Below are 26218 nucleotides of genomic sequence, written 5' to 3' on the forward strand. Positions count from 1 at the left end.
TTACACATGTTAATGTATATGTTTCAATGCTACTCTCTCAATTCATTCCGTTCTCTCCTTCCCCCGCTATAATACACATTTTCAATTTAGGATTCTTTCAGTAATGCTCCATTCTATACCCATGACAAAGTAGTAATTCTTTTTCTCGGGTAGGATAGTTTTTATTCGTGGGTGAGAGGCCACTTGGCAAATAGTAACTGAAACAATTAGGTTTATCATTCTCACCAAACAGGAAGCTCCAGAAGATGCCATGTGGGATGTGATGAGTGCTCTGCCCCTTCAGCCTCCATAAGCACTTAGTCTTCAGTGTCCTCACAGCAATATGGCTGCTGAAAGACCAAGAAGAGTGAAGGTTGAGAGGCAAAACACTTTTCGATTATAGATTTGGTCTCATTTTCATGAAACAATAATCCTAGTCATTATTTTCTGATATTATTAGCCATTTGCATTAAATGGACACCATAATTTTAATAATAGATGTGAAATTTCTAATTTAATATTTCTCTCTTGAACAAAGAAAAACAAAGGGGGAAAAAGTGTTAGGGAGAGATTATATCAAAAGACTTTGTTCTTTATCCCAAGAGTATAATATTCCACATAACATATGGTGACTTTGCCTCATGTTTGAAATGCAAAGCAAAACTTTTTAGAGCCCTTATGTTTTATGAATCATAGATTTATTTCCTTTCTGCTCTATCTGATTCTAAATACACTTAAATAATTCACCATATTTTCGGGGGGGAGGGGGGTTGCTATTCTATGTGGCTTGCAGGATCCTAGTTCCCTGACCTGGGATTGAACCTGCACTCTCAGCAGTTAAAGTGCCAATTCCTAATCACTGGACTGCCAATTTTGATATAGTTATTCTGATTCCAGTATCAGGGCGAGGAATCAAAGAATCCATTTTGAAATGCTTTTTAACCGTACCTGAATGTGAGAAATATACAGGAGGCTTGTAATTGGGAAATATTCTAACATCACTTCCAAATATATTTTAAGATTAGACTCATATTAATTATATAGTAATGTAACTGCTATGGAGCTTCCCAGGTGTCTCAGTGGCAAAGGATTTGCCTGCCAATGCAGGAAACAGGAGAACTGGGTCTAATGCATTGCAGGCAGGTATTAATTATTTTAATATTTATTTTTATTTATTTATTTGGCTCTGGTGGGTCTTAGTTGTGGCTTGTGGGGCCTAGTTGCCTAACCAGGAATTGAATCTGGGCCAGCTGCATTGAGAATGTAGTGTCTTAGCCACTGGACCACCAGGGAAGTTTCATTCATTCCTTAATTTGGATATGGAAAGTGATACATTCAAAACAAAATAGTATCAAAATGTAAAAACAGTGTGCATATTTGAATCCCTGTCAAGCACTCTCTACTCTTGTTCTTTTCATTGAATTAACTTCAGTAATACTCTGTCTGCAGTGTTCTGAAATAAAACGAATTTTCCATAATCTATGGTAGACAACAAAGGGCTTCCTTGGTGGCTCACTGGTAAAGAATCCACCTGCCAGTGCAGGAGATGCGAGTTCAATCCCTGGGTCAGAAAGATTCCCTGGAGAAGGAAATGGCAACTCACTCTAGTTCTTGCCTGAGAAATCCCAAGGACAAAGGAGCCTGGTGAGTCTCAGTCCATGGGGTCACAGGAGTAGGACATGACTTAATGACTAAACCACCATCACCACCACCATGGTAGATAACAGCTATTCCCTTTTAAAAGGGGGAGAGGATCTTCTCCTATGGTCCAGTGGTTCAGACTTTGCCTTCGAATGCCAGTGGTACAGGCTCAATTCCCGGTCAGGGAATTAAGATCCCACATGCCATGATGTGCGGCTAAAAACCAAATAACAAAAAAAAACCCATTGTTCCCCTGCCTTTTTTTTTTCTTCCACATGTAGCCCATCATGAAACACATATGAAAACCTCACTTTCACAGTGTCAAGCTACTCTCTTTCTTGACCATCTGCTAGAATAATCTTTCATATAATCATCAATGATGGCCCTCATTCGTAACAACATATCTAGAGAAGGTGTCATGGCCACCAAAAACATGCTATTTTATTTTAAATTAATTTGTCCACATCGGGTCTTAGTTGCAGCACATGGGATCTTTTAGTTTTGGCATTTAGGATCTAGTGCCCTGACCAGGGATCGAACTCTGGCCTTCTGCACTAAGGGTTGAGTTTTAGCCACTGTACCACCAGGTGTGTGTGTTGTGTGTTAGTCGTTCAGTCATATCCGAATCTTTCCAACCCCATGGATTGCAGCCCATCAGGCTTCTCTGTCCGTGGGATTCTCCAGACAAGAAGACGGGAGTAGGTTGCCATTCCCTTCTCCAGGTCTCCCACATTACAGGCAGATTCTTTACCATTTGAGCCAGGGAAGCACATCAGGGAGGTCCCCAAAGCATATTTTAGATAATATTTTTACATATGTACTCTGGCTGTCCCCATGCTTTCAAATTTATACCATCTTCTTAAAATCAGTGTCCTAGTTTTTCCTGGTCTCATGGATATGAATAAACCCCACCTAATGAAATAGGTGGGGTTTCATCTTACCCGTCTTTTCCTGAGACTATCATGGTAACAAATGAAAGGCAGATAATGGAACAATAGCATCAACAGATTTCAAACTTCAAGTTGTAGGTCATTAACAATGGACCCTTTTCATGAGACCTCAGATAATTGAGTAAACAATGTACCATCTGCAGATAATTAGATCTTTCCACAGATGTCTGATCCTTTGACAGGTATCAACTCATGGATTTTAAAAAAATTTAACTTTTAATTCTCTGTAGAATTTAACATCTGAGATTGGTTATTTCAAACCTAATAGACTGAGTTTCCTCCCACTGTAAGTTTTCTTATTTGTAAGTCCATTGAGAGGATTGTGTGAAGATTTATCTCCCCATTACATTTGTCATGTTTCTGTCTAGTGTGAATTCCTTGTGAAGTATCCTGAGTAATTGCTGTAGAATCTTAACATTCTTGTATGGTTTCTATATTATATTAATTCTTTCAAGACCACAAAGGCATATATATTTTTATAAAGTTGATCACATTCAGTACGTTTGTCAAGTTTCTCCCTAGAAAGAATTGTGTTATGTTCTACCAGGCTTAAAATTTGGATCAGCTTTGTTATGCATTTGTGTGGTTTTCCTCAAAAGTCTTTATTCTGATATCAAGTGAGGTGACTGCTCTGGTTATGGGCCTTGCCACCTATATTAATTAGTTTAGTATGGTGTCTCTCCACAATGGAACATCTTTTTAATTTTAGTTGAAACATATTGCTGTACAATTTTTGTTTCAGGTGTAATGTTTAATGTTTAATTTTTGCATACATTATGAAATGACCACCACAGTAAGTCTAGTAGCCATCTAGACTACATCTGTGCCCAAACAAAATTCTCACCATATTATTGACCCTATTATTTATGCTGTATATTATACATGCTCCTGACTTATTTATTGTGTAATTGTCAATGTGCCCATTTTAAACTCCTTCACATAATTCACTCCTCTACCCCATTCTGGAAATCACATATTTTTTCTGTGTCTGTTTTCACTGTATTTTGCAATTTTTTCTCTTTTAGATTCTATAGATAAGTAAAACCATGTGGTATTTGTCTTTGACTTTCTTTTCACTTAGCTTAGTACCTTCCATGTTGTTACAAATGGAAATATTTCTTTATTTTAGGGAATTCCCTGGCAGTCCAGTGGCTGATACTCAGTGCTTGCACTGCCAGGGCCTGGGTTCAATCCCTGGTCGGCGAACTAAGATGCCCCAGGCTGCACAGTGCAGCCAAAAAAAAGATTTTATGCCTGAGTGATAGTCCATTCTATATATATACACACACACACATTTTCACTATCCATTCATTCATCCTTGATGCTCAACCCAGTCTTCACATTAGATCAAAGAAGCACTTTGTAAATACATGTTTGTGCCCTGACCAGAGTCCCTTTCAAATAAATGGGGTGAGAACCAACGTTAATTATATTTAAGGTTCCCCAGGTGATTCCAATCTGAATCCTTCATTGAGCTTCAGGACTCTGAGTCCTTCTATTCCTGAGGGCTGAGATCTGGGCTGAGCGGGGCGTTCTACTCTGGGTAGGGATGGACCAGGGCCTGGTCTGTGACCTGAAGGGGATTGTCACGTCTTTTGAGGTGCCCACTGCTGCTGTGTATGTGAGGGCCTCACCAGGAAGGGGAGTAAGATCGGATGGAAAGTGTGGGAAAATGCTGTGTTGTTCTCTGTGTAGTTTACTGTCCTGAGTCCCAAAGATTTCAAAGACAAAAACAAATGGTTATAGAGTTGTAAGGCAAAATACTATTTTTAGTAGTATTTTACTCGTTTATCTTATTTGGGAATGATCTAGATATTTATAAACTACATATAATTTATCAAACATGTAAGGTTTCCTGTTGTCAACGAGTTGGGGAAAGATATTTAAAAATTTACCTGGAACCTTTTATCTCCTACACATTCAGTTAATTGGACATGTAAGCAAACTGCTGGAAAACACACTTTTTACTGTAACCGTTTTCAACTTGTTAGAATACATCTTAGTTTCAGTATAACTGGCCCAGGCAACTGGCCCAGCTTTCACCTTGAAACTGTGACAGTGAGCCTTCCCCGGTGGCTCAGTGGTAAAGAATCCGTCGGCCACTGCGGGAGACGTGGGTTCATCCCTAGTCGGGAAGATCCCACGTGCCTTGGGACAACGAAGTCCGTGGGCCACAACTACTGCCGTGCTCTGGAGCCAGGGAGCTGCAACTTCTGAAGCCTGTGTGCCCCAGAGCCTGTGCTCTTGGCAAGAGACGCCACCGCAATGAGAAGCCCACACACGACTAGAGTAGTCCTCTGCTCACTGCAGTTAAGAGAAGCGCCCAGGCAGCAAGGAGCACCCAGCACCGGACCCCCAACCCCCAAAGTGGGACAATACATTGTAAAAAAGCAATTTCAAATTAATAGGATCAGCCTCCCACTCCCCGCCCCCTGCACTGCGCCTGCCCTGCCTCCCAGCACTCCCTGCGGGCTCCGGGGGTCTCTCCAGGCACCTAGCGCTCCGCCAAGGCCCCACCCCCGGAAACCCCTCTCTGGCCCCTCTGGCGCCGTCCTTTACGAAACCGGAAGCGGACTCCGAGGAGAGACGGTCATCCCGCTGAGAGTAAGTTCCTCGTCGGTAGTGTAACTGTGCGGCGGTGGCGGTGGGGGTCCCCCTTCCAACTCCATCCTCACGACATGGGGGTTGGCACGGGCCTAAAATCCCAGCACCCGCCTCTCCGCCCCCAGTCAATCCAGACGTAGCTGTTACGGACTGGGTGTATTTTCCTCTGGGTTGAAATCTCAGAGGCCGGTGCCTGCCTTTGGCTTTTCCGCCTTTGGTCTCAGTAGACACCGCTTTTCGCACATTTTCCTGCTTAAAACCCTTTCCTACTTCTGCCCCTCGCCTCATGTAAAGCCCTCGTTCGCGAGGTGGATTCGCGCCCCTCAGCCTCGCCTTCTCGGCCCCTGGAGGCCGCGCCCCCTCCCCGGTCCCGGGATTCGGGAGAGCCCGCCCCGCTCCTGAGACCCCGGCCCCCCTGGCCTCGCGTCTCCTCAGGCCGCTCCTTCCGCCCCGCGGGCCTTCACTCCCTGTCAGCCCGTCCCCTCACCCCGCGTAGGGACAGGTGATCCCGGCCAACGTTCTTCAGTCCCCAATTCTTCCCTCGGTTGGAAAACGGTTTCTTCCCCTAGGCGGCCCTCTTACTGCGTCTCCTTTGGCATAAATAGGTGGGCAATGGGATCGGCAGCCTCAGAGAAAAGAAACCTGAGAGAGAGGAAAACTGATGAGGTGGAAAGAATAAGGGAAAACGGAAGGAGACAGGATGGCTGAGGGGCTTGTAAAGAGACCGTAAGATGAAATAGATTTAGCCTTGAAAATGGCAGGTGAATAAAATTGAGAATTTTTAAAAGCCGGATCTCCAGAGATTGGGCAGCAACATGGGGAGAGGCGGGGGTGGGGGGGGGGGGGGGTCTCGATCACTAGTAGTAAGGGGAGCAGCAGCGGTGAGGCGCTTCACCGAGATTCTGCGAGAGGATAAAAGGTGGAGCCGTGGACTTCAGAACATCGTGGTCCTGGGAGAGGAACAGATGACAGCGTGTGACTAGCAGAGCAGAAAGGAAGCCTAGCCACGTGGGGTGCCTGAGAGTAGGGAGGAAGGGACTGTAAGAGGCAGAGAAGGTTTGTAACCAGAGGGCAGAGGGAGTTGAGCTGGGGGAAGAAAGAGGCAGAAATGTAAGGATACGGAGGGGAAAGGGCAACAAGAGGAGAAACAAGTTGCAAAATGTGGCAGGAGAGCAGAGAGAAATAGACCAGCAGGGGCACTAGCAGAATAGAAAAGATTAAAAAGGAGATAGAAACGGGGTGGGGGCGGGGAGGAAATGGAGATAGACAATTAAATGGAAACGCATAATAGTGCAGGTAAAAAAAAAAAAAATATATATATATATATATATATATAGTGCAGGTAAAAAAAAAAATATATAGTGCAGGTAGAGGGGAAACTGGGTCCAGGTGGGAGAGGTGAGTTAATTGAATTTGGACAAAGTTATGATGCACTGTTTTCTGGCTTTAGAATCTAATAAATTTAAATTTTGTTTGCTTAAATTATACAGATGAAGATTCATATTGCAAAGCTGGAAAGTTTGTACATTTTGTAATTGTATGACAAGATAACGTCCCTTTACAGTCCCTCTTGAGCCAAGGAGCAGTGACTTGACTCTAGACAGGTGTGGGTCACCCCCTTCCATTTCCTGGCATGGGATGGAGGGGGCACTAGTGGGAAAAGAAAGGACTGGTTCTGTCACCACATAGTACCTCTTTAAAGAAACATTAAAAGTGCAGTTTTTCTATAATGGATTTACTTTTTTCTGTTTCCTTTACATTTCTTTTGTTGTTAACTTTACATATATACTACTGCATTAAATGTCTAACTCCCAGCAAATAACTGTTAACTTGTGAAATAAGCTTGGGGAATTATGTATTCTACTCATGTGGTTCTTTTCTAAATATGATATGTCCTCAATTTTTTAAAAGCATTGACAGCAAGATTATTTCCTTTTATTGATTCAGATATTCTTGACACCAAAGTGCTTTCCCTGCTTTATCTTAATATATTGGAAAAGTTCTTTCATAACTAGTAAATACGTTTAGATTCTTTTGATGAGTACTTGGTAGAAATGTCTTTTATATTAATGATCAAAACCTGGTTTAACAAGTTAGTCTAATTTTTTTTTTTAACATAGCATTCACATTTTATTTGGTATTATAAGTAACCTCGAGATGATTTACAGCATATAGGAAGGTGTGTGTAGGTTATATGCAAATACTATGCCAGTTTATATAAGGGATTTGAATCCCTTATATTCTTTTTGCCTCTTGTATTCTTCTGTTCATGATGAAGTTTGCTCAGAGCTTATTTCTAAGTTAAACCCTTACAATGTTTTCTGCACCAGCAGCTGTGCTTCTGCGACTGTTTAAATTATTTTACTTTGATTTTTCTGGAAAAGAAGAATTACCTGTTTGGTGTCTGTGTGATCAGATCTTGAAAGAGAAGTTTCCTTTGATCAGGTACCTGATAGATGGTGTTTTAAATGGAACAGGTGATAAGGACAAACTCTGCCCCCTGACCTTGCGGGATCTCATTTCGGAAACACCGCTATTCTGTTCACTCCACCAAGACTTTTTCAAAAAATGTCTCCCTTCTGGGCCTCAGGGAGCCCACTTATAACATGCAGATGAGAGACTAGACCAGAAACTCAGTCAGAGCAACGCTGACCCTGAAGTGATTGGCCAAACTGGGTATGTCTCTGCATGGCAGTTCTTTTTGGAGAGAGTATCTACTTTTGTAGAATTGTATATGGGTCCCTGTCTTCCCAGAATGAAAAACAAAAATGCTGGCTTGGAGACAGGAACACAGGCTCTGAGTAGAAGTGACCATAGTAGAAATATTTCTCAGCATTAAATGTAAATTTGTGGATTTCTTTTTTTAACTTTTAGTTTTGTATAGGGGTATAGCTGATTGACAATGCTGTGATAGTTTCAGGTGACCTGTGAGGGGACTCAGGCATACATATTCATGTATCCATTCTCTCCCAAACTCCCCTCCCATCCAGACTACCACATAACATTGAGTTCCTATACAGTAGGTTCTTGTTGGTTATCCATTTAAAATATAGCAGTGTGTACATGTCCATCCCACACTCCCTATTTATCCCTTCACTGCCACCCCCTGCCACAATCGTTCTCTAAGTCTGTGAGTCTCTTTCTGTTTTGTAAGTTCATTTGTATAATTTCTTTTTAGATTCCACATCTAAGGGATGTCATAAGATATTTCTCCTCTTACTTCACTTCATATGGCGATTTCTGGATCCATCTGTGTTGCTGCAAATGGCATTTTTTTTTTTTTTTCATTCTGTTTAATGGCTGAGTAGTATTTCATTATATATAAGTACTACATTTTCTTTATCCATTCCTCTGTTAATGGAGATTTGGGTTGCTTCCATGTTTTGGCTTCCATGAAGGCAGTGGTTTCAGGCTCAGAAAATTATTTTCCTCCAATGTTAGAAGTACAGCCTGAGCTGAGCACACAGGGATCCTTGGGTGCAGGAGGATGGGTGCCTTGTGTTCAGGAGATGGAGCTGAAGGGTGCCCTTCAGCATCCACTCTACAGGTGACTTGTGTTGGGTCTTTGGGGAGGTGTCAAGAATCATTGTGTAGGGACACTGCTCTCCATTACTTCTTGCAAGTAGTAAATCCTTCCTGCTCCAGGGGAAAAGAGAGAGAGAGAAAGGAATCTTTCTACAGTTTTTAGAGTAATATAAGAAAAGTTTCAGAGGTCATTTTGTTGTTTACCTTTAGTACTCTTTAGTATTTTGTGTCACAAATTTTCAGTTGCACTGTGAAAGCTACAACAGGGGGATTTGAGGTGTTTCTTTGGGATGTTTGGGTCTCGCTAGGGCTTGTGCATTGCTGAAAACATCTTTTATATGTAGTTTTCAAAGACGACAATCTTTGGGCTGAGGTTACAGTGAATGAAAACATGGTGTTTTGCATCCAGTGTATCTTTGGATGTCTTCATATGTACTTTTCTCTCTGGCATGACTTATTAGAGTTTGGGATTTTGTGTGTGTGTGTGGTTTTTTATAGCAGGATGAGTGGATCATTATGGGTTTTATAGAGACTGTGATGGACCCCATGAGAGTTTGTAAGTTCATCTGAGTCGAAAAGGGAAGGAAATGATGAGTACTAAGTTTCAAATGGCAGAAAGTTTTCATTAGAGAGGTTTTGCTAGGTATGCTTCTGTGGACAGAACTTGAGAGCGGCCATTAAGTTCTTCAGTGTAGGGAGAGATTGTTCCAGGAATCAAGAGGACTGGCTCACCAAGTGAACGGTAGTACAGCGGGACATCCTTGGGAAGGTGTAGCTGCTACTTTCTTTCTTTTTTTTTTTTGCTGCTACTTTCTTGCTGCCAAGCCAGTGCTAGTTTCTCTCCTGTCCTCTCCCACCCTGTCCCAAAACATGTGTGTGCACACACATACACACACACAGAATAGGGAACTCTTGTGTACTCTTAGTGGAAATGTAAATGGTATGGCTATTACAGAAAATGACTTAGAGATTCCCCTGTCTAGCTATCCAGAGGAAATGAAATCACTATATTTAGGTCAATATTTGCAGCAATGCATCTAATGTTGACTATGGTTAATCATACTGTGTTTCTATATACTTGGTATTTGCTGAGAGAGTAACACTTCAATATTCTTGCCACACAGAAGGAAAATGCTAGTTGTGAGTTGACAGAAGTGTAAATTACTTCATCAAATAGTCACACTGGATGCCTTATATGTACATACTTGTTCTTCATCTGTTAGCCTCAGTCAAGCTGGAGAATAGAATGTGAGGGGTGGGCCGGACTTGCCTCCTCTGGGTGCTGGTCAACTCAGGCTTGCCTTAGATCGATGAAAACTTCTGGGTATGCATGTTTTTTACCCCCTGACCAGATATTCCTTTTTATATTGTCAGTGTGGGGTCCAACCTCAATAGTGTTTAAGGGGCCCCAGTACATCTAGCATTGAGCATCAGGACTCTCCATCCTCCCAGTCTTGAGGGCTGAGATCTGGGCTCAGGGGAGGGGCTCTGCTCTGAGTGAGGCTGGACCGGGGCCTGCTGTGTGACCTGAAGGGGATCGTGGGATCAGTGGAGGTGCCCCCTGCTGCTGTGTACATGAGGCCTCACCAGGAGGGGAGTGTGATCCGAGGGCAAGTGTGGGAAAGTCCCTTGTTGGTCTCTGGTCTCTCCTGTGACAGTGGGCAGCCAAAGACACTTTTCCACCTGATGAGATCTTCTTTGTGTATGTGTGTGGTTGGGGCACAGAGAGAGAAGATATGGATTCTAACAGCAGTTTTGCAACTTTCAAGGTTGACTTCAAAAGACTTACTTTGCCCAAGGAAGAGCATAGAAGAGGAGGAAGAGGAAAGAACTGGAGTCAGGCATGGCTCTTTCTCAGGTAAAGTCATATCCTCAGTGGATTCTCAGTCTGTTCTTCCTGAATTGCCCTTCTCTGGACTTGCTAATCGTGTCAGACTCTGGAGTGTCCTGTCTGACTCCTGTACACGCACACTCACCTGGGGCCTTCCCTCAGGGCCTGTCCTCTCCACTTAGATCCCGTCTCCCCATGACCCGGTGACCTGGTCCTTGTGAGGAAGCTCCCTTGGGCATCATCCTGGGCAGGACTTCTTACCCATGGGTTGGAGACGGGGTCTCAGTGCTCTTGGGCAGCAGGGATTGCTTAGGGCCCATCTGGATGCGCTATCTGCTCTCTGTCAACCAGGATAAAGAAGTTGAACATTAGTATGCATAGTATCTGATAAAATCTGGAAAACTGACCACTGAGGGAGTAATCTTTTTCTAAGGCATTTGAAGCTAAATGAATGAGTCATTGACTTCAAGTCTTTTTTATTTTTTTTTAATGCTATTTTATATTGGAGTAGAGCTGATTGACAGGGTTGTGATAGTTTTAGGTGGAAGGAAAAGGGACTCAACCATACATACACATGTATCCATTCTCCCCCAAACTCTCCTCCCATTCAGACTCTCATATAATATTGGGCAGAGTTCCATGTGCTATACGAGGACCTTGTTGGTTATTTATTTTAAATATAGCAGTGTGTACATGTCCATCCCAAACTCCCTGACTATCCCTTCCCCGTTCTTCCCCCTCGGGAACCATACATTTGTTCTCTATTGACTTCAAATCTTAGTAGTTGCAAATGGAAGGGAAAGTTCAGAAACAGACATCAGTGATATAAGGAGATTGATTCCTTTTTTTTTTTGACTGTGCCACATGTCGGCTTGTACTATCTTAGTTCCCCAACCAGGGTTTGAACCTAAATCCATGACAGTGAAAGCACAAGTCCTAACCACTGGACTGCCAGGGAATGTTTTATTCCATTTTTGAATTTGACCTATGAAATCAATCAAAATCTCTGACAACTGGACATTCTTTAAATCACTTTTGTCACCTCCATTCCTCAGAGGTTGTCTCTGCACTTGGTGGATTATACCCTGTGATATAGAAGATTTTACCTTTGTTACAAGTAAGGTTCCATCTTCATTCTTTTGCTGGGTTGCACATAGTTGCTCTGTATCATTTATTATCAAGACTGTCCTTTGCCCTTTGTGCAGTCTTTGCACCCTTGTCTGTACATTTTATATCATATTCACTGAAGTATTTCTGATACTCTATTCTGTTCCACTGGACATGGAACAACAGACTGGTTCCAAATAGAAAAAGGAGTACGTCAAGGCTGTATACTGTCACCCTGCTTATTTAACTTATATGCAGAGTACATCATGAGAAACGCTGGGCTGGAAGAAGCACAAGCTGGAATCAAGATTGGCAGGAGAAATATCAATAACCTCAGATACGTAGATGACAGCACCCTTATGACAGAAAGTGAAGAGGAACTAAAAAGCCTCTTGATGAAAGTGAAAGTGGAGAGTGAAAAAGTTGGCTTAAAGCTCAACATTCAGAAAACTAAGATCATGGCATCTGGTCCCATCACTTCATGGGAAATAGATGGGAAACACTGGAAACAGTGTCGGAATTTATTTTGGGGGGCTCCAAAATCACTGCAGATGGGGATTGCAGCCATGTGATTAAAAGACGCTTACTTCTTGGAAGGAAAGTTATGACTAACCTAGACAGCATATTAAAAAGCAGAGACATTACTTTGCCAACAAAGGTCCGTCTAGTCAGGGCTGTGGTTTTTCCAGTGGTCATGTATGGATGTGAGTTGGACTGTGAAGAAAGCTGAGTGCTGAAGAATTGATGCTTTTGAACTGTGGTGTTGGAGAAAACTCTTTAGAGTCCCTTGGACTGCAAGGAGATCCAACCGGTGCATCCTAAAGGAGATCAGTCCTGGGTGTTCATTGGAAGGACTGATGCTAAAGCTGAAACTCCAATACTTTGGTCACCTCATGCGAAGAGTTGACTCATTAGAAAAGACCCTGATGCTGTGAGGGATTGGGGGAAGGAGGAGAAGGGGACGACAGAGGATGAGATGGCTGGATGGCATCACTGACTTGATGGACATGAGTTTGGGTGGACTCTGGGAGTTGGTGATGGACAGGGAGGCCTGATGTGCTACGATTCATGGGGTCACAAAGAGTGGACACTACTGAGTGACTGAACTGAACTGAACTGAATCTGTTCCAGTGGATTATGTATCTGGGCTTAAACCATTACAACATCACCTTGATTACTTTGTAATATGTTTTAAATTTTGAAAATGACAGCCTCCATCTTCTGTTTCAAGAATATTTTGGCTGTTTGGGGGTCCCTTGAGGTTCCCTGTGAATTGTAATTTTTTTTTTTTAACGGCAAAAATTGCCTTTGAAATTTTGACAGGGATTCCATTAGAATCTAACACTTTCAGTAATAAAGTCATTTTAAGAATATTAAATCTTCCAATTCATGAGTACAGAGTGTCTTTTTATTTACTTATGTCTTCAGATTTCTCTTAGTAAAGTTTAATAATTTTCAGTGAGCAAATCTTTTACTTCCTTGGGCAGTTTTTTCCTCTTCTATCTCATGCTTTCAGTTCAGTTCAGTTCTGTAGCTCAGTCGTGTCGGACTCTTTGACCCCCGTGGACTGCAGCACGCCAGGCTTCCCTGTCCATCATCAACTCCCAGAGCTTGCTCAAACTCATGTCCATCCAGTTGGTGATACCATCCAACCATCTCATCCTCTGTCATCCCCTGCACAGTCACTGTAACTTCAGAGGGAATGCATTCAGAGTTTCCTTTTGATCATGAGATTTGGTGAAATAGTCTTTCTTAATTATAATGTATTTTTTTCCATTTTCTTTATAGTTGTGATATTTAATTCTTTAAGTAGTTTTTAACTTTGCTTTGTGATCATTTTTTCATCTCTTAATGTATAATAGTAACAGCTTTTCTAATTTGACTCAGTGTTTTTTATGAGTGGAATACAGAAATAAACTCTGCTTTGCATTTGTTAATACCTATCTTTGTCAATGTTGTGGTTTTCATTGTCTTTATATATAGATATTTCATAGAGATTGCAGTCAAGGGATCCTATTTTTTTTTCATGTTACTACTATTTGGTACAATTGATGCTATTTCATTCTTCCAAAAATGCTGAAATTTAAATGAATGAAAACAATGGTGAAAAAAATCATACACAAATATGTCCAGAGACACCTTCTCTCATTTCAGTTATTTCTGCATTTACATGTGTGTCCATGAGTTCATGAATCTAGAAGTCCACGGTTTTCATAAAAAAAATCATGATTTTATAACTGTGTACTGTATTATAGTTGAAAATATAAATATATTCCGTGACCCTGCATTATTTCTACACTCTCTTGTTCATGGTTCAAATAGTAGTAAGATTACTAACATGTTATGTGTATGTGTTTGTGTGCCCATATCTGTAATGATCTTTTATTGCCTTCTGTGTTGTTCACTTTGAACTTATTTCAAGTAGTCTCAGGGAACCCTCTGTCAATGTGCTTCTAATGCTATTATTTTTTTTTAGCCTTAATGCTCTTCTGTTACTTCAGTTTTTGCTTCTTTATCTTCAGTTTAAGACTGCATTCTCTTTAATTGAGGTTCTTGCTGTATCATTTCTTAGCTTCTTAAACTAAGTTGAGTTTCTCCAAATGTCTCTGGTACTTGTCTTTGTAGAACAGCATGTGTCTTTCTCTACTGAGCTATGATGTTGATTAAAAAATTCCATAGCCGTGAAGCATTTAGAATATTGCATAGCATCTTTAAAGGATTTGAACACTTGTAGTCATTGCTGTTGTTCTTATGATAATAATTTAAGATTTTGACCTTTTTTTATGGCGCTGTTGACTTTGTCATTTCTGATGCCACCACTCATAGTGTAGCTCATCTAGATATTGAATAGCAGTCAGTGTGTAAAACATAGTCTAACACTTCTGGAGGAACAACACATTGTTGAATCTTACTTACATGTATTTCATGTATTGTCCACAAAAATGAAAAATCCATGTTGATTACAGGTTATCATAATCTTTGTATAAAAGCAAAAGGAATTAAAATTAAGAGACCCATAATTTCCTCCAAATAGCTTTACTTGGATCTGTCGGAAAACATACTTCAACTTGATCCTTTCCCTTCTCTTCACCTTTTTTGTGAAAATAAGAACTCTCCTCATGGCCCCTTGGTGAAATGTGTTTTCATTTCAGGCACAGTTGACCTTCAAGGATGTGGCCATAGAGTTCACTCAGGAGGAGTGGGAATGCCTGGACCCTGCTCAGAGGGCCTTGTACAGGGACGTGATGGTGGAGACCCTCAGGAACCTAGTCTCCTTGGGTGAGGATCACTTCCCTTTGAAGTTGGGATCTGCCCTGGGGTATCTCTGCATTTCCCACTGTGTGCCTCTTGGGAGCCCCGGTTTTACTTGACTGATCTGAAATCCCTGTTGATTCAGACATGAAGAGCTTTAGGACGCAGCCTCAGGAGTTTAAATCTACCTTTTCCTCTGACGATCTGCCCACTTCATGATACATTAGGAGTTGTTCCAGAGTTTTTGTAGTTGTAAAGCTCAATGGAAAACTTTTAACATACTCATTTTCCTGTTTCCTACCCATGTGCTTTTGATTCAGAAGTTTTAGGAAAAGAGCTATGTTTCTTCACATTATACTATTATCTCTATATTCAGAAGGAGGTAAACAGCAGGTGAATTTTGAAAATATTTTTCTATTCCTCTCTGTTTTCCCATCAATCCTCAGTTGAACAAGGGACTAGGATTCTGGCAAAGCCACAGCAAATAATGTGTCTTTCCTCTTATGTGGAGGTATTTATGTTTCTTACCTGAATATTTTACCCACTTTGTAACAAGACAAAGAGCCCTGGTCAATGGACAGTGAGGTGAATGCCTTTGGCAGTGTATCAAAGGGTGAACACAGTTCAGATCTCAGAAGGGTCCGGGGGAGCCTCACTATTAATAGTGTTTACAGACTTTCCCCTTGTCAGAGAATTCTATAGGAAGTACAAACATTTACTTACTATGTGAGCTCTCAGAGGAAATTTTTCTTCTCTATAACCTATCCCTCTTTGTCTTTCCACATGTAAAATGTATTCTTTCACCTCTAGTGGTGCCACATCCCCACCAGGGACAAAGGCAGAGCTTCTATCATGATCTGCAGCACTCTGCCATCTGACTCCTGTGAACTCCTGTTGCTTGCCTTAGAGGAGCATGAGGTGGACTTTTAAAGGGACATCTTAGTCCCTCATCTCTCCTCAACTTCACTCCATTGGCAGTCCAGACGTTCCCAGTCCATAGAGATAAGAGCCGATACCTGCAGACAACAGTCCCTGAACCCTTGCTCATTCCATCTCCATTTGATGTTTTTAGAAGACTTCATCAGAAGGGGGAAAGCACTGGCTGCTCTCTGATTGCATTTGGCACCCCAGAATCTGCATGCAGCTGTCTCTGGTCCTGTCTGCTTGTTTGGATCCCCCTTCTATTCTTTCTCTTCTGCCTTGGCCACACTCTTCAGGCTTGTGTGTAACAGGGTGATGCATTCTGTTTCCTGTAATTATTTTGCAGGAAAACTAAAGACAGTAGACACAGTCATGCTCTCTTTGATCCCCAGTCCTAATAAGCGTTTGTGTGTCTTTCCGGCTCTTAGTTTGGTGTCGATGGCAGGAGCACATTGTTCCATCTGAAGATCCTGTGATGTATGACACACATGTCTCATGTATTTTTCACTCCTGTAGTGTTCTATCTAGTCTGGGACTGTATTCTCTTCCTCATATCATGCTCTTGTAACTTTGTGTGTGATTTTGCTTCTAAAATTTATTTGTGAAATACATAGTCCTATGCTTTGAAAGTATATCCAGATTCTGCTGTGATAATTCACCCTCAGTTAATCAGTACTTTCTGGTGGACTCTCTGTTACTGGGTAACAGATAAATTTGATGGAGAATACTATCCTTCATGCATTGTAATATTTTCCTGCTATATAGAAATTCACCACCCTCTAGTAAAGTGGTCTGCGTATTCTGTGATACAAAATAGGAAATATCACCAGAACCTGACTGATAAATCTTTCTGGGTGTTTTTCTGGTTTTGAGCAATATCACAAAAGCTTGTCTCAGTGGCATTGTGACAGTGATGTTCACATGTGCTGTGACCATCCCCTTTCATTCTCAGTAAATGGTATAGGAATTTTTTCTCAGGATAACATTGTCCAAGTTCACTTCCTTATATTTTGAGGCTATTGTGTAAACTGTTGTTAATGCCGTCTTTTGTTCACCTGTGTGCCATTGTTCTTTGTATATCAACAGCTAATTTTGAAACATCTAAATCAGAGAACTTATAAAGTGGAGTGATACTTTCAATCTGAACTGTAATTTGTTTTTTTGTTTAATAGACTGTCTGGTCCCCATTGAGTGGTCCTCACCCACCCCCTGTGGAACGTCATTGGACCACATATACTAGAGTTTATTTCTCATGTCTCTGTGTTATATACTACTGGTCTCTCTCTCTTTATGCTCATACCACACTGCTTGGATTAGTTTAGGTTTCTAAGAATTTTGAAATAATTGTGAAACTTCCAACTTTCTTCTTTTCAATCTTGGTTTTGCTATTGAGTGTCTTTTGAGATTGCATTTGACTCTTAGGATGTATCTTTGTCTTCAAGACACACTGTTGGGATTTTATTGGGGATTGGGTTGACTCTCTTGATCACTTCAGGGTAGTATTTACACCCTGATCATATTTACTTCTAATCCATTGAACTTGGGATGTCTGTATTAATTTGACTTTTCAGATATTTTTCAGCTGTGTATTCAGTTCATAGTGCATATATCTTTCCCTTCCTCTCTATGGTTTTGCTGAACACTCTATTTTTTTGATGGTATCGTAAATAGAATTTTCTGAATTTAATTCTTGATTTTCTTATTGTTAATGTAGGGAAATAGTATTGATTTTTGTATATTTTCATTTTTCTGAGTTCATTGTTTTTATCAGTTTTTTTTTCCAGAATCTTCAGAGCTAAAATTTCTATTTATTTTATTTTTGCCACAACACACACCATGTGGGATTCTAGATTCCCCACCAGGGATCGATCCTGGCATTGGTAGCCTGGAGTCCTAACCATATCTGGACCGCCAGGGAATTCTCCAGGGTTTCTTATATTTCATTTGTCAACAGAGATGTTTTGCTTCTTTTTTCTATTGGGATTGTTTTATGTGTTTTTGTTACACTTGTGTTCTTGCCAGAAATTCTAGTAATTTCTTTTTTTAGAGATAGTGCAAGTATCCTTGTCTAGTTCTTGATGTTAGGGAAAAAGTTTTAAGTCATTACACATTGAGTATGATGTTAGCTATGGGCTCTTAATACATGTCCTTTATTGTGTTGAGGTCATTTTTTTCTGTTTCTAGTTTACTGAATGTTTCTGTCATATTTTTAGCATTTTCACCTGAGGGAACCTCTGGGAATGGGGAGGCTTGTGCCAGTTCGTTCTCAACGTAGTGTAAGGAGGAGGAGGGGAGTCAAGGGCCAGGAAATTGTCATGAACTTTCCTACATTTTTCAGTTTCGTGTTTTCTGGACAGGCATCTGTTTGAGTGCTGCTGCTTCTTTACCGGTTGGGTGAGTTTTCCCAAATTGTTTTCTGCTTTTTTTTCCCTGCTTTGTTTTAACTTGGTTCCTCATGGGTAATGAGTGCCTGTGGTTTACTGGCCTGCTGACATAACTCCTCATGGATTTTTCTTTGAGAGTTTGTGTTAAGAATTTAATATGATTTCCAGTTTTTAGAGGGGCCAGCTAAAAAAACACTGTTATGTTTAATAATAAGGAGAGCTAGCATAAAAATTTTATATGCAAAAGGATATTATGTAATTAATAGTTTAGTTACTTTTTTCATTTTTAACTTACTTACCTGTTTTGATTATATCCTGGAATATATTATATCCTGATTGTATCTTCAGGCTTTGTCAAGCACTTTCAGTTTGTTTCCTCATATAAACTCTGCTCACCCAACTAGGAGACATTCATTCTGAAATCATGATCTCCCTCCTTTACAATACTGTTGAGCCTATTACTTTGCTCTGCATTTGTGTATACAGATTAGACTCCTTGTAATGGTCTTCTCCTGGTTTTTTCTTCTGCTTTTTGCTGAGTACATTATTGCACAGTCTCCTGGAATTCTGTGTATGTTTATATTGAGCATATATGTGGAAATACAGTCACTAAAATACTCAGTTGGATACATTGCATAGCAAATAGTGTAATAGATTGAGAGTTAATTTCTTTCTACAGTGTTTAAATCTCATTTGGTTCTTTTTTTTTTTTTTTTTTTTCATTTGGTTCTTTCCCATACTCATAGTATAATTCACCTAGTTAAAAATGGTACCGAACTATTCTATTGCTAAACCAATTCTTCTTTTGTCTTAAGGTCAGTATTTTAGTTGCCCTTGTACAGTGGTATTCACAGTCAAAAGCTTTGTAGATTAGGTACTCTATGCTCCACCCAAGCCATTTCTCAGTTCTGATCTTTCTTTACATGAAACCATGATGTGGATGAAAGATTCTTATTTTCTAGTATATTTAAGTTATTATCCTAAACTTCTTAATTTCCACAGCACTCTTGCACCATCCCTCCACCCTCCACTTTACTTGCACTGTAAAAATAACACCTCTGTGTACTGAACAGCTTTCTCCTGACACAACCTAAATCACTGTGTGCAGCTGTGATAACTCAGAAACCAGTTTCAAAAGGGGTGGCTGAATCCCCTTAGTAGTTACACAGCTCACTTCTTGTGTTTTCCTTGATGTTTTCTTTCTTAACTCCTGATATTTGTTGTAGTATTTTGTAATCTAGACTGCTTGGGTGGGCAGTCATGTTTAAGTATATGTTGTCTCAGACTGTAGATCAAAATTCATACTGTGGTTCTCACTTTATGTTCTGTGTCAATTGGGGTCATGTGCATAAATCTGTGATTCCACTTTCCTTACTTGAAAAATTGTGATTATTTTCCTCAAGACTTTCAAAAGAAATTGGTAATGTTAGATGACATGAAATGTCCTTTTTTTTTTTGGCACACCATGCTGCCTGTGGGATCTTAGTTTCCCAACCAGGAATGGAACCTGGACCCAGGGCAGTGAAAGTGCTGAGTTTTAACCACTGAACTGCCAGGGAATTCTCAGAAATAGTGCTTTTTTTTTCTTTTGAGAAAGATCTTTATTTGCTTTAAAATTTTTATAGCAGTAAATTTTTACAACAGTAAAAATTATATATTATACATTGTGTGTGTGCAGGCTCAGTCATTAAGTCATGTCCAACTCTTTTGTGACCCCTTGGACTGTAGCCCACCAGTCTCCTCTGCTCATGAAATTTTCCAGGCAAGAGTACTAGAGTGGGTTGCCGTTTCCCACTCCAGAAATAGTGCATTTTTATACTAACAAATCAAAAGTGGCTTTTGTATAAAAAGATAATATTCAGATATGTTTATTATATCCATTTTGTTTATTATATATTGTATTCCTTTTTCTTGCAATTTGTTCTCAACCATATTGTCTATGACCATAGTCAAATAAATAAATTTGCAATATGCATTTTGGAGGCAATGACCTGGATATTTTAGGGCACTGCACAAGTAGGGAGTTGCTCTGTGTAATAGCTGTTAATGTAAATGGAGAATATTTCATTTATTAATATTTAAATTTTATTTATAGAAGGTGGTCTTTTAGAATTTTTATGGTGCTTCATGGGTACATAGTTTTACAGGAGATATTTCAAAGAACATTTTGTTTTTTAAAAAACTTTTATCACATTTGCTATTTTTTCTCTGTTATATTTGTTTTTTTTTTTTTTTTTTTTTTTTTTTTTTTAGTTTAAATATTTGCTTGCAATTTATTTTGGTTTTTCTAAATAGACATTCACATCTGTAAACAATAGGATGTTGGTTTCAGCCCCATCCCCCAATTCCTTACAAGTCTTTGTTCTCACACATTGGCTAGAACTGCCATTTGTTGTTGTTAGTCGCTAAGCCGTGTCCAGCCCTGTTGTACTCCATGGACGGTTGCACACTAGACTCCCTATGGGATTTCCCAAGCAAGGATACTGGAGTGGGTTGCCATTTCCTTCTCCATCTCTGTTACATTTGTTTCCGAATTCGAAACTGCCGCTCATTGTGATTATTCATTAAATAAGTTCGTTTTGGATTATTTATTGTTGTAATATATTTTGTCAGATTTTTAAGCATTCATTTATATTTAACAAGTATGTATAATATATGCATAGTATAATAATATTCTTTTCTCCTCAGTTATGAGGCACCAGTAAGTATGTTTACTGCTAATTGGTATGCGCTTTGGTGTCATGGTTGAAATATACACTTTTGATAGTCAACAGAAGTTTTTACAATGAGTGTTTTTACGTAGGTTGTTGGGTGCCCTAAAATTAAGTGGAATTACCTCAGATCACTTTACTAAAGAATCATTCATTTTGTGTTTGCAAAGGTTTTAATATCATGACTGGGGATTTTCATAACTCCTTTTTATGTCAGTACTAGTTTGGTATAATATCATGTATTTAACATGAAGTATTTACTTATGAATTATAATGAATAGGATTACTTATGGAAAAAATAGGATTACTTAAAAGGGATTACTTATGGTTCTTTATATCTTGTAGATATCTCTCATATGCATGTGATCAAGAAGTTACAACTAAATGCAAACATTTATGGAGGAGAAGGATTCCAAATAGTTATACTGGGAAGACACAAAAGGAATAAAATTGAAGATTTTTACCTCAGGAAAATCCAGGAAAATATATGTGACTTTGAGTTTAAGCCAAGAGATGAGGAAAGAAATTACAAAGGAAAGCCTGTATCCCATGGCAAAAATCTCCCCTGTAAGAGACAGCGATGTGGTAGAAGCATTACAGGAATTCAGCCTATTGAAAACAGACTTCCATTAAGCTTTGGGAATGAACTGCAGCTTTATAAAAGTGAAGAGAAAATTGATGAATTTAATGAAGCTCACAGGAGTATCAACATTAATGCCTCATTTTTACCACTTCAAGGAATTTCTTCTACTATCCAGTCCAACCTTGGTAATCCATGTGTGAATGATTTTATGCATCCTTCAGTACTGACACAAGACCAGAGGGCACACAAGGACAGCCCTTACAATTGTAATCAGAGTGGTCAAACCTTTCATCAGCACTTAAACCTCACTCAACATCAGTTGATCCATACGGAAGAGAAAATATTTAATTGTGATGTATGTCGCAAAGTCTTTAGTCAACATTCAGACCTTGCTATTCATAGAACAATTCATACTTCAGAGAAATCTTACAAATATAATGAGTGTGGCAAAACCCTTAACTATGGATTGCACCTCACTGGACATCAGATAATCCATACAAAAGAGAACTTATATAAATGTGATATATGTGAAAAAGTGTTTACTCAAAGTTCATACCTTACAGTTCATCAGAGAATACATACTGGAGAGAAACCATACAAATGTAATGAATGTGGCAAGGTGTTTAGTCAGAATTCATACCTTGCAAAACATCGCAGAATTCATACTGGAGAGAAACCTTACAAATGTAATGAATGTGGCAAAGCTTTCAGTCAAAAAGGAAACCTTGCAAGTCATCAGAGAATTCATACTGGAGAGAAACCTTATAAATGTAACGAATGTGGTAAGATGTTCAGTATTAGATCAACCCTCGTCAGTCATCAGATCATTCATACTGGAGAGAAACATTACAAATGTAATGAGTGTGGCAAAACTTTTTATTTTGGCTCACACCTTATACAACATCAAATCATCCATTCAGGAGATAAACCATATAAATGTGACATCTGTGGGAAAGTCTTTGGTCAAAATTCATACCTTGCAGTTCATCGGAGAATTCATACTGGGGAAAAACCTTACGAATGTAAAGACTGTGGCAAAATCTTTAATCACAGCTCAAACCTCAAGAGACATCAGATAATCCATACAGGACAGAAATTATGTAAATGTGATATATGTGGTAGAGTCTTCAGTTATAATTCATACCTTGAAATTCACCGGAGAACTCATACTGGAGAGAAACCTTACAAATGTAACGAGTGTGGCAAGGTCTTCAATCGGAATTCAAATCTTGCAATTCATCAGAGAATTCATACTGGAGAGAAACCTTACAAATGTAATGAGTGTGGCAGCTGCTTCAGTCGAAAGGCATACCTGGCAAAGCATCAAAGTGTTCATACGAAAGGGGAACCTTACAAAAGTAAAGACTGTTGAAAAGCCTTTTCTTAAATCTCAGCCGTCACTACATTTGTTGTGGTTCAGTTGCGAAGTCATGTCTGACTCCTTGCAAATCCATGGGCTGCAGCACACCAGGCTTCCCTGTCCTTCACTGTCTTCTGGGGTTTGTGCAAACTCATGTCCATTGAGTCAGGGATGCTGTCTAACTATCTCATCCTCTGTTTCCCTCTTCTGCTTTTGCCTTCAGTCTTTCCCAGCATCACGGGCTTTTTCTAATCAGTCAACTTTTCGCATCAGTAGCCAGGGTACTGGAGCTTCAGCTTCAACATCAGTCTTTCCAATGAATATTCAGGGGTGATTTCACCTACTCGAACTGGACAGAAGCTCTAGGCATGTATTGAGCTCGAGGCTCAATGAATTTTGAGTCAAAATTCAAACCTTAAGGTAAACCGATGTTTCATGTTGGAGAGAAACCTGACAAATATAATGACTGATAAATTTGTCAGTGTATTGTGAAGCCTACCTTACCGTCAGATAACCCACATTGATGACAAACTTTAAGGAAGTATTTTTAGCAAGTGTTGCTATCTTAGGCTTCATTGAAAATATTCTGGAGAGAAATCAGGTAAGTATGTTTAGTCTGACCAGCCCTTTAGACAAAGAATTCATTCACCAGAGATTTCTTTCTGGAGATTATTACCTCACAAATGCTAGGAATGGGCAAAACCTTTACTCGGGCCTCACATTCTACCAGTCATCAAATAATCTGTGCTGGACAGAACATAACATAGGTAATGAATGGGGCCAGGTTCCAAATTAATGCTCACTCATCACTCGATATTGGAATATTTATCCTGGGGAGAAACCACACGAATATAATATGTGTGGCAAGGATTTTACCCAAAGATCATAAGATGGGGGAGTTACTGGAATTATCCCTTACAAATGTAACAACTGCGGCAAAATCTTTACTTTGAGTTCAAGTATGAGGCAACAGGGGAGAGTCCATTTAAGAGAAACCCTACTGAGTTACGAGCGGAGGTTTTATCCAGGCTGCACAATTCACCAGACTTCTCAGTACATACCTTTGAAAGAAACCACACAAACTAGTATGTGTGCTAAGGCTTGTACCTGAAGATAAAATCACTGAAATAGATTTAATCTGGAGAACAGTGTTTCAAATATAATGTTATAAAAGTTTTCATCAGGTATCTCCAACTTTGGTGTAATAGTTCAATTCATACAGGTCAGAAACTAAAGAGATTTACTAAATGTGGAAAGAATTTGATGAAACAATGCTTCCTGAGGTTTCATCACAAAACGCCTCATATTGGGGATGATCCTTACAAATGTAACGAAGTAGGTAAAGTTTTTGCACAATTCTTAAATTAGCCCGTGTGTCAGCCAATCCATAAAAGGAATAAGTCTGCAGTTCTCTTAAGATTAATGGGAGATCATTATGTTCTTCAGAATCATTACAAGTCACAATAAGTTAAAACTTATGGAATGATTTGTATATGACATGAAAACATGTATAAATTGGCAATTGTCTTCACTCTGTAAATATTCTATTAATTGTGTTTTCTTGAAGAGGCCACATTACAATTTATGCCATTCAACCTGAAGTTTGAAGTCTGTTGACTTTAATCTTCATTACAGGTTTTTGATGATGGTCTCTGGGAAGGAGTCAGTAAGGAGTCAATGAAGGAGCTGACTTCATTAGATTTGGTTGATTCACATCCACGTTCCCTGGTAAAACAAGGACCCCGAATTAACCAAATTCAGTAGTGTATTAATTAGCATCAGGGAGGGGCAGAGAATAGTGTAAAATTGCTGTTGCCCATCGTGCTTGTTATGTTCAGAATCCATGGATAGATCACAGTGAGTTAGAGAACATAATCCTCTGCTGGGTGACCATGAGCGGAGCAGTAAGGACATTAAGGGATTGGACTATTCATGAGAGGAGAGGGACAGGTTACTAGGGACGGATTATGTGGTAGGAACAGTGCCCAGAAAACGTTGGTTACTTTCTCCATTGCATGGGAATAGGTGTTGTTTACATCTGTGTGTTGTTTTTATTATTTTTTTTTTTTGCTGTACCATGTGGCATATGTGATCTTAGTTAACCAGGGATCAAACCTGTGCCCACTGGAGTGGAAGCACAGAGTCTTAACCCCTGGACTGCCAGGGAAGTCCCTGCCTCTGTGTTTAATGAGACATGAGTCTTAATCTTGGGAATTGTAGGGAGAGCAGTTAAGATGAGAGGAAAATTTAATTACTGTGATGAGCCTTCATGGAGGGCAAGCTTACAGTTTGGACTTCCAGTTTGTCTCAAAGGAGCACTCAGGCTTTTTTTTCCTTTAATTAGTTTGTTCCAATAGGCTGAAAAAGAAAAAGTTCTTCCTGAACATTAAAAAGTGTCAATAGTCAAACATCAAAAATTAAATCAGGGGAAATTCCCGGGTAGTTCAGTGGTTGGGACTCAGTACTCGCACTGCCAAGCTGACAGGTCCAATCCATGGTTAAGAAACTAAGAGCCCATAAGCCAAAAAAAAAAAAATTTTAATGGGATTAGACTTCATAAAACTTCACTGAAGCAGACCCCTCTCACCTGCCAACTAGTGTGCCTCACAAATATCCTATATTAGTAAGTCTGTTCCTTCCTTGCCTGTCTGTCACTTTGCTGAATTCCTTTTGCGCTGAGACACAAAGAACCTGAGCCTCAGTAAGTCCAGGCTCCAGGTACTGAAACCCACACCAGGTGGGAGACACTAAGCCTGCTGCCCAACCAGCATGTAGAACCCAGAGCAGTTGGAGCCAGAAGGTTAATGATGCTCACTTCCGTTTACCTCAGCACCAGCCAATCAAAGAAGTGTCCACGAGCTGACCACACCCACTTTTAGCTATTATTATAAAACTCCTCCCTACCCCCTCTTGTTTGAAAGACACAGTGTTGAAGGCATTAGCCCACTGTGGCCCCTTTGCTTGGTAAAGCAATAAAGCTAAACTTATCTACTTTGGGGGAAAAAAAAAAAGGAAAACACCGATTTGCTTACTCCTGAACCTCCTGACTTAATTGGCTTGGAAAATTACACTTTTTGTCTTGCTAATAATTTATTACATTTGTTTTCCACAGCACACGTTCAATATGGTTCTGGAAAATACTTGTAAGATACTATTTAAATAAACTTATGGGGATATTTTTACTCTAGTTTTAATTAATTTTTGGAAATGTTGACTAGATAATATAATGAAACAATTTACTCGATTTTCCAAATGCTGTTAAATTTCAGTTTCAGATTAGGCTATTACCTAATATGTTTTGTTGTTTGCTTTTATGCTGTAATAAAAAATACTTTCAATCATTTCTTTAGCAGAATTTTTTTTTCCTGAC

The 26218-nt window shown here is 39.7% G+C and overlaps 2 protein-coding genes across 3 annotated transcripts in view; both read left to right on the forward strand.

Moving 5' to 3' along the window:
* The window catches only part of LOC102390601 (zinc finger protein 665-like), a 36290-nt gene extending 14875 nt beyond the window's left edge, over positions 1–21415 (forward strand). Inside the window, exons 5-6 of one of the 2 annotated variants that reach the window (XM_045163347.1) lie at positions 14790–14916; positions 21251–21415. In XM_045163347.1, the coding sequence (XP_045019282.1) occupies positions 14790–14916; positions 21251–21353 (230 nt within the window). In that variant the 3' untranslated portion in view covers positions 21354–21415. Of the gene's footprint in view, positions 1–232; positions 3636–14789; positions 14917–21250 lie in introns of those variants that run through there. The other variant, XM_045163348.1, reaches the window with a different exon arrangement.
* LOC102390265 (zinc finger protein 160) overlaps positions 4751–26218 on the forward strand; it is a 45411-nt gene continuing 23943 nt past the window's right edge. The window contains exons 1-2 of the mRNA XM_044931512.2: positions 4751–5174; positions 10469–10557. Of these exons, the coding sequence (XP_044787447.2) occupies positions 4836–5174; positions 10469–10557 (428 nt within the window). The 5' untranslated portion in view covers positions 4751–4835. The remainder of the gene's footprint in view (positions 5175–10468; positions 10558–26218) is intronic.

Source organism: Bubalus bubalis, chromosome 18, assembly GCF_019923935.1.
Source record: "Bubalus bubalis isolate 160015118507 breed Murrah chromosome 18, NDDB_SH_1, whole genome shotgun sequence".
Classification (NCBI taxonomy): domain Eukaryota; kingdom Metazoa; phylum Chordata; class Mammalia; order Artiodactyla; family Bovidae; genus Bubalus; species Bubalus bubalis.